Here is a 9,054-nt window from a genome sequence, read left to right as displayed (position 1 = left end):
TTTATAATCATTTGAATTGCTAATTTAACTATATTGAACTGCTTTTGTAATTATTTAATTCATTTTTCTTGAGTAAAATAAAGAAACAGGCTAAAGCATCACATATCTTTGGTATCAAGGAGCAATGACTTCATACACACAGGGATGGAGCACAAAACTGAATTAGATCCAAAAAAAAGTCATCTGACACTGCTTATGCAACGGGACTGGTTACCACAAACTATGTTGTATTGCCAATGTTGAGTTGAGCGGGGACATCTGTGTCTTAGCTTGTGATGTGTTAAACCAGCTGTTCTCTGAATGAACCGTTTCTCTTTGACCAATCATAGCTTTAACTTTTTACGTAGGAAAGCGGGCTGGAGAAGACTAAACCTTTCGGTATAATTGTCACCCCGTGCTGCCTATGTTCAACAATAACAAAATAAATGTTTTTAATTCTAGGATTAAACAAAATCTATTCCAGTTTGAATCACTTAAATAAAAATCAATGGAAAGAGATGGCCTAAGTCCTTTTAGGCTTGTGAGCCCATATGCAAAGATGCCTTATGTGTTGCATGATTTGTGCTAGTTGGTTATGCAAAGAGTTCTATATATATTTTATGTGTATTTGATGTGCAGTATGATATTTTTCAGTCTGCACCAAAAATAAAGAAATTCATAATTGTCTGAAATTAAAAATATTGTTTAAAAACAAAATTTGCACAATTACAGATGATGATGTCCTATAAAGCATATGTCTTTCCAGGACTGAAAGGGAGATATACGTAAAACATAACAAAACTGCATAATGAATTTAACAAAATATCGTAATGTTTTACCCTTGTATCTTTCATCTACATGCATAAAGCATATTTTTAAATGACATTACCTAAGAATTTATTTTAACTTGTATCTTTGAGTCGATGACAACAATCCAGCCACAGCTTTAAGGAATGAATGTTTGCAAGCACTGATAGAACACTGGATCTGGGGATGAGCTCATGCTTTGGTATTTGCTTGACATTTGATTAGAATCTATCCTGTGAGTGTCATCCCATTTTGTTTCCATCACTACATGGGATTCTAACCTTTATTTAAATGTTAAACTAAGCTTAACTTCAATCTTCATTAAAAATCCAGCTTTAACATTTTGGACAGTATTAAAAAAAATCTCTTCTAAAGGGAACGAGGTTACGGACCAGCTCTGGATAAAAATGTGAATTACAAATTAAGCTGACAGGGTAAAAAATAATAATTTTACAGCAGTAGTAAAATCGTGATCACTTGGGAAACTTTCATACTTTGTTCTTTTTATCACTAATGACATGGTTTTGGGGACGAGTTTAACCCAAGACATGCAGAAACCACTCACGAGTCAATTAGAAAAATTAAAGAATTTTATTAAAAAAATCTGGAACTGAGCGCACTGGATAAGGTCCAGTGGGGATTGCAACGGAACTGCAGCATCTGAGGAGGGGAGAGCAGAGGAACAGGTGAGTCCAGGGAGGTAAGTCTAAACTAGGAAGGTGCAGAGTAAAGACTTACGGGAAGCTGGGGGCTGAGGAATTGGGGAGGGTAGGTGGAGTGCCGGGGTGAATCCAAGAGGGGGTGTCCAGGAGAGGGGGTGCGAGGAGAGCGGGCTGGCAGGGAGGAGAGGAGAACAGTGAATGCTGCGTCCAGGAGATTTATGGGGCACAGGTGAGTAATCCAGCGGGATCGTGGAAATGTCCAAGTAGTCAATCAGAGGAGCCACAGGAAAACCAGAGAAGCTCCAGAAGCTTCAGAAGTCCAAGGAGATCCTGAGGAGTCACGGTAAGGTCCACAAACAATCCAAAAATCCTGGGAACAGGTAAGCACAAGTATATCCACAAGGGTTCCAAAATCCAAAAAAATCACCAGAGTTATCCTGGAGACACAAAGGGCTGGAACTACCAAGTTGTAGTTAATCATCCGGCGTTGAGATGTGTTCTCCTCCTTTTATAGCTGGACCCGCTGATTGTTAATGAGCTGCAGCTGGAGCCTCCCTCTCCTGAAACACAGCAGCTCAAAGATGGAACAAAAATGAGGAGCTCTCACCTCGGCACGACAACTAAATGATGATTGCATTAGATCTGCACTTGATGTGATTGTGTAAACTGATGATGTCTCCATAACACACACACACACACACACACACACACACACACACACACACACACACACACACACACTCTTTATTACCTGGACCTTTAGTAATGATCTAATTTTATAAACGAACCCCTAGGTCTGTTCAGACACACAAGCACTTCTTCATTGTGCTCCTTGTACATCTGACATTTCTTCCTCACAAATGTCATCTGATCTGCTGTACGTGGAATACCACATTTAGAGAGAGAAGAATCCTAGGATCAGCATTAAGGTATGTCGAAAGACCAATTCACTCAGGAAAATGCCAACAGCTAGAACATTTAAAGGTGACTGACTTACAAGGAAGAAGAAAAACCCAGCAGTATTAGCATCAAAACTTGGGATATCCTGAAGCTCTTTACTCACTTTCAATACAGAAAGATGTCATGAAACACAGTGTAGAAAGTCAAAATATGTGGTTACCAGGATCGAGTATCCGACCAATACCATGTACGCGCTTGCATCAAAGTGCTCTAATGTTGCAGGACCAGATAAAACATTGTAAACACCATAAAATGAATGCAAACCAGATGAAGCTGCACACGCACCATACAGTTGCCTAAAAACATTTAATGACAGCTTGAGTTCTGGGTAGCAAAGTGACATCACCTATAGGTTTCTTATTACTGGTATTTGACTCCTGACCTGACCTGAAGCCTAGTGAGCAGTTCTGATCACCGCCATCTTGCCACACGTCTTGACCATTGACATATACACTGGACAAATAATGTCCATAGACTCAAATTATAAGTTTTTGATTTAAAACCTTTGACCATGTCATGCATCTCATCATGCCCAGACGATCCAAAAATGAGAAAAGAGGTGGAGCTGAGGGTGGGGCTCTTTTGTGTGTTCTTGCCGTGTTGAAATTCTAATTCCATCTTTTAGTTCTTTTTAAAACACACAAAGGTTTAATGTACCCGCTGCGTTTCATTTGCGGCCGCAAACTTCGACCCAGGAACGCTCCTCCGGGCCGCACCCCTCCCAATTGACCAGGTACTGGGAGCACTCAAATAATTCACCCCCTCAGAGTTGTCATGAATGTAAACTAGATCTATTAAACCTAAAATGTTTTTTTTAACCAGGCTGTAAACATGTTCTGCTGTGAAATTGGCATTTTTAACATGGGAGTCAATGAGTATTTGCTCACTTCTGGTGCCAGCCCCTAGCAGATGAGGGTGGAACAGCAATTTTTGCCACTGCCGTGTCAACACATTCTCATTCCCAACGCGTCGGAAACAAACACATGGTCACTCACCCTCCACGTCAGACACTGACACCAAAAGTGCCCATTTTTGTCACTGTACAAAAAGGGGTTTTTCCAACTGCAATCCTAAATATGGAGTCAGTGACATGATGAGATGTCTGCTGGAACTGTACCGAACATGCGCATTTCATCACACCTGAACCTTAACCCTCTTGCTATTTCTAACCTTCCCTTCATCCTAACCTTAACCGTACAGCTAGTTGGAACCTCCCCATGCCTGGGCCCCCAACCAACACATTCTCAGTCCGAACATGTGGGACAGAAACGCTTGGTCATTGTGAGAGGATGGTTAGACATAGCAAGAGGTGTAAAGTTAAGATGGGGGTGAGGGGTATGGGGTGCCATTTGTAAAGTCAAACAGTCATAATCTAACAGCAATATTTTTGGTTATTTGGCATATCATGAGAGAAAAAATTGAGAGTTCACTTTTTCAAAGTCATATTTTCACCATGTTATTCATACATTTATAAATGTTAAAGTTTCCAAATAAATATTTAGTTAGCACGCTAAATATTTAATTTATAGTTAAATATTTATGTTGCAAACTAAATATTTAGGTCTGATCTAAATACTTAGTTTGTAAAATAAATATTTAATTCACTAACTAAATATTTAATTTACTAATTAAATATTTATTTTGGAAATAAATATTTAAAATTTAAATTAAATATTTAATTTGTAAATTAAATATTTTCCAAAGAAATATTTAGATCCCAGCTAAATATTTATTTTCCATGATGTTATTTAGCTCCACACTATAGTTTATATTTTTGGGTCAGACTTAAATATTTATTTCCCAAATACTGATTTTGCAAACTAAATGTTTAGCTCCAAAATAAATATTTAGCTGGGATCTAAATATTTATTTTGGAAAATAAATATTTAATTTACAAATTAAATATTTAGTTCCAAAATAAATATTTAATTAGTAAATTAAATATTTAGTTAGTGAATTAAATATGTATTTTACAAACTAAATATTTAGATCAGACCTAAATATTTAGTTTGCAAAATAAATATTTAACTGCAAATTAAATATTTATCTTGCTAACTAAATATTTATTTGGAAACTTTAACATTTATAAATGTATGAATAACATGATGAAAATATGACTTCGAAAAAGTGAACTCCCAATTTTTTTCTCTTATGATATGCTAAATAACCAAAAATATTGCTGTTAGATTATGACTGTTTGACTTTACAAATGGCACCCCATAGTTTTCATGACATTTAGCGTGTGTTTGGCTGTGTCCGAATCCAGAGGTAGGATGCTTGTGAGTACGGGTCCTCGCCGGTCTAGCAAGACCGGGTCCTTGCTAGACCGCTAAAACCGGAAGTCAGCGGCTCTGACGTGACGGCGTCAAACAGGCTAACAAGCTAACAAGCTAGTCAGAGGTGAAAATGGATCCACAGCAGTATTCCCTTTTATTTTTGGTTTTTGAGGAGCTGCGACTGCTTAGTAAACGTCACCGGCCTTTGTATTTAAGGCTGAGAAGCAGCCATATCCAGGTAAAATTATTTTTTGTTTAGTGAACCAGCTTTCAGGCATTACATGTTAACTTTAGTGCTATAGTTTCATTTATATTTTAAGCAACAGAAAGACATGTGGCTGAATATACACATTAGTATAGAGTAGACTAACATGCATACAGTTAATTTAACCTATATTCATCTAAAATAATTAATGGAATGACATTTTAGAAGTTTGTATTTGATCATAATGCTTGGTTCTGTGCATAAATTTCATAGTAAAAGTAGCATTACAATGTGTTTAATGTGTATTGTCCTTTTCAACTTATGCCTAATAATGCCTAGCTCTCTTCTAAAAATCTCAAGCATTTATACAGTTTTTTTTTAAATTGTTTTATTGTTCTCTACTTTTCTTTTAACAGAACAGACCCCTGTACTGTAGGATAAACATGAGTGTGCCAGTCCTGGACCGTTTTTTTTAACCAGGAAGATCCCAGGCCAGATTTTCGTCTGAGCAGGGAGTCTTTTGTGGTGTTGCTAAATCTCCTGAACCAAGATCGGCGACATGGTTGGGGTGCCACAATCGAGACCCTGGTGTTTCTGTTCTGGTTGGCAAGTGGAACATCCTACAGGGTGGTCTCAAGAGTATTTGGGATGCCTCGCTCAACTGTCCACGACATCGTCCATCGAGTCACGGAGGATGTGGTCGCAATCCTCCACCAGGTCATTCACCTCCCCAAAACCCCAGAGGAGATGGAGGTTGTGTCTCGTGGGTTTGCTGGGCTGGCTCGACACAGAGCTTTCATGAAAGCAGCAGGTGCGATCGACGGCTGTCACATTCGGATCAAGGCTCCGAGCGGTCCTGATGGTCAGTGCTACAGAAACAGGAAACTGTTCCCATCTATCATCCTGCAGGCAGTTTGTGACCATCAGGGCCGCTTTATCGACACCTATGTGGGCTGGCCTGGGTCGGTCCACGACTCCAGGGTCCTCCGGCACAGCCCACTGTACAGGCAGTCAGCCTATCCTCCTCCAGGGCACTTCATCCTCGCGGATGGAGGGTACCCATGCCTCCAACATCCACTCCCCCTCATCACCCCCTACAAACGGGTGGTTCAAGGTGTGGGAGCCCAGCGCCTCAACAGCCAGGCCACGCTGCATCATCGAGCATGCTTTTGGAATGATGAAGACCAGGTTCAGGACCATCTTCCTGAAAGCGATGGAGGTCCACCACACCTTTGTACCTCATGTAAGTTAACACAAAGTGGAAATAAACTTTGGGTGTAATCTTTGTTTGGGAATGAAATATAAATTAAATTTTTATCTCTATTACAGGTCATCATAGCATGCACCATCCTGCACAACATCTGCCTCAGTGCTGGTGACATTGTGGTGCAGGACGATGAACTGGAGGATGATGCTCCAGAAGATGAGGGGGAGGCTGGTTTGGAGGGAGTCAGTGGTGCCCTCTGGCGGGACCAACTTTCTGCTGAGGTGTCTGCTCTGGAGGAAGTACCACCAGATCACAATTACTGTTAACAGGCAAGTAATTTACGTAGGAATCTCTAGTTTAAAAATCATTTTGTCCTGTTATCTGCTAGAGTTACAAGTATTATACTCATGATCTCCTTTTTTGCATATATCTGAATGTTAGTGATGTGACAGCCGTCGATTGAGCCAGCCCAGCAAACCCTTTTGATGGACGATGCAGTGGTCAGTGAGATGACGCATCCAGAAGCACCCTCTGCAGACCACTCTGTCTGATGTTCCACTTGCCAACCAGAAACGTTCAGCCACGGATCTCGGTTCCTGCACTCCATCCACCTCGATGATCCATGTTTAGTAGATTTAGCAACACCACCAAAGACTCCCTGCTTTCCAAGTTTACTGTATATATTTTACTTTTATCTTTACTTTTATTCCTTACAGTGTTCCCTTACAATTTATTTACTATGTTGTTACTTGTTAAAAACTGAATAATAAAACTGTTAATGATCAAAAACAAGTTATCAATTAATAGAAATTTTATTACATTTAAACAAATAACAAAAACATTCAAACACATATATAGAACCTGAACCAGAAGAAACTAAAAGAAAAAAACTCCATTTCTCTGCCATCCTTTCCATCAATGCTAAAAATCTGTCCATCCTTCTTTCTCTCCTCTCCTCCGCTTCCCTCTGTTGTCTCATGTCCTCCCTGATCAGGTCAAGGAGCTCATCAGCCCTTCTCCTTTTTCTCCCTGATGAGGAGTCCGGCTTCCTTCCACCACTCTCCCTGTCCTCTGTCTCACCCACTGCTGCACTTGGCCCTGGAGTGTCCTCGGGAATGGAAGCAATAAGGACATGAGGCATAGTGGAAGGCCTCTGTCCCAACACCTCGTCCATGGGGACAAACCAGGGCCAGGTTTCAGCAGTGGGCTTTCCGCTGACTCCCTCTCCTGACCCTGGATACTTGCAGTCCTACAGACAAAGGGAATTAGAATTACAAGGCTTTATTGTCATTTAACAACAAGAACACTGTGGGCATAATGAAATTACAGATGCTCCTTACAGGTACTGGTTCTGGATGAGAATAGGAATAGAAGAACAAAGTCAGATTATAAATCATAGTTGATAAAACATGCAATAAACAATATTTTAATTTATCAACATGGGAGATGAAAATTGTGTTCTGTGTTTTTTTCCGCCTAAAATAAAATTAAAAACATTAAATCAGTAATGTGGTTTCTTAAAAATTAACTTAAATAAACATTAAACTTAGAATTCGTTATTTTTGGCGTTCGTTACATGATTACATAAGATGCAAGCTCTTTTACGGTGAGTTTTTTCCTATTAGACTTTCAAGCAAGTTTACGGTGGGGTGTTAACCTTAAAACAAATGATGAGAAGCTTTATTCGCTAGATAAAAACACACACGGGAATTATGACGGTACCACCATACAAGCTCGTTCTCGCTGATTTCTGCTTAAAATGTACTTATACAAACGACAAATGTCTATAAACAGAACCGCTTTCAGCTTAGTTTTCTACCGCTATTTTCTTTTGAAAAGCCTGCTGGGATCAAGCTAGTTTACGGTGGGTTTTTTCCTATTAAACATTCAAGCTGGTTTTCGGTGGGGCATGTTTTAGCCTTAAATTACATGAAAAAAAACAATTTGCGGTATTAGATCTTATATAAAACACAAACCAAAAGTGCCCAAACACGTATTTTATTTTTTTGACCGCTATTTTTTAACTAACTTACATTTTAAGCTGTACTGCTGTCCCGCTCCGTCCGCCGTTGTTGCGAGTGTCGAGTCCAGCGGCCGGCGTGCAAAGCATGCTGGGATACCCTTGCTCCTGTGAGGATCCATCAGACCCATCCTCGAAATGTGGGTGGAGCGAGGACGCGTTTGAGGACGCGAGAATGAGGTTCTATTTCGTCTAGTCTTAGCCCTTAAGCAAGCTGCTATTGGAAGGGTGATCTCAGCATCAGCCAATCATGAAGAGCTTAAATGTACGCCCACCACGTGGGCACCCCTTGTGGGTATATAAGTGGAGCGACTCCACTGCTCGCCTCCGTTTTCTCTTCACGCCAAGCTTAAGAGCTTCCTTTAAGAGCAATTATACAAGAAAAATCTATTCACCGACCATGTCCAGCAACGCCAGGACCTGCCCGGCCTGCCAGACGGGCTTCATCTCCAGCGGCGACCTGCACGCCAAGTGTGAGGTCTGTCTCGGGGCTCGCCACGCTGGCCTGGCCTTGACCCCCAGGCCTCGTGCCCGTTTTGTACCGCTCTGCCCGTGGCTGAAAAGGTCCGCCGGGTCGAGTACTTCACCCCCTCCACCGACGAGGAAATTCCGGTGGCTGGCACGTACTCGCTGGACAAGGCGTTACGGTTCTTCAACGTCGGCCAGGAGCCGGCTGGCTCCTACCGACTGGACGATGTCATCGACAGCGAGGAGTACAACGAAGCTGGCTGCCATAGCCCTTCTTCCCTCCTGTACAACACGGAGGTCGACCACGAGGCTGGCTGCCATAGCCCTTTTTCCCTCCAGTACAACACGGAGGTCGACGAGCCTCGTGAGGAGCACGACGAGGCTGGCTGCCATAGCCCTTTTTCCCTCCTGTACAACACGGAGGTCGACGAGCCTTGTGAGGAGTACGACGAGGCTGGCTGCCGCAGCCA

General features: G+C 41.4%; 1 protein-coding gene across 1 annotated transcript; it reads left to right on the top strand.

Moving 5' to 3' along the window:
* The first annotated feature begins 4,770 nt into the window (after positions 1–4,770).
* On the top strand, positions 4,771–7,223 carry LOC107395708 (putative nuclease HARBI1). The gene is made up of 4 exons (XM_070541976.1): positions 4,771–4,922; positions 5,306–6,132; positions 6,219–6,425; positions 6,538–7,223. The coding sequence occupies exons 2-3, from the start codon at positions 5,538–5,540 to the stop codon at positions 6,266–6,268; spliced, it is 645 nt and encodes a 214-aa protein (XP_070398077.1). The 5' UTR covers positions 4,771–4,922; positions 5,306–5,537; the 3' UTR covers positions 6,269–6,425; positions 6,538–7,223.
* The last annotated feature ends 1,831 nt before the right edge of the window (positions 7,224–9,054 follow it).

This window comes from Nothobranchius furzeri, chromosome 12, assembly GCF_043380555.1.
Source record: "Nothobranchius furzeri strain GRZ-AD chromosome 12, NfurGRZ-RIMD1, whole genome shotgun sequence".
Classification (NCBI taxonomy): Eukaryota; Metazoa; Chordata; class Actinopteri; order Cyprinodontiformes; family Nothobranchiidae; genus Nothobranchius; species Nothobranchius furzeri.
This window is presented reverse-complemented; position numbering and strand designations above follow the sequence as displayed.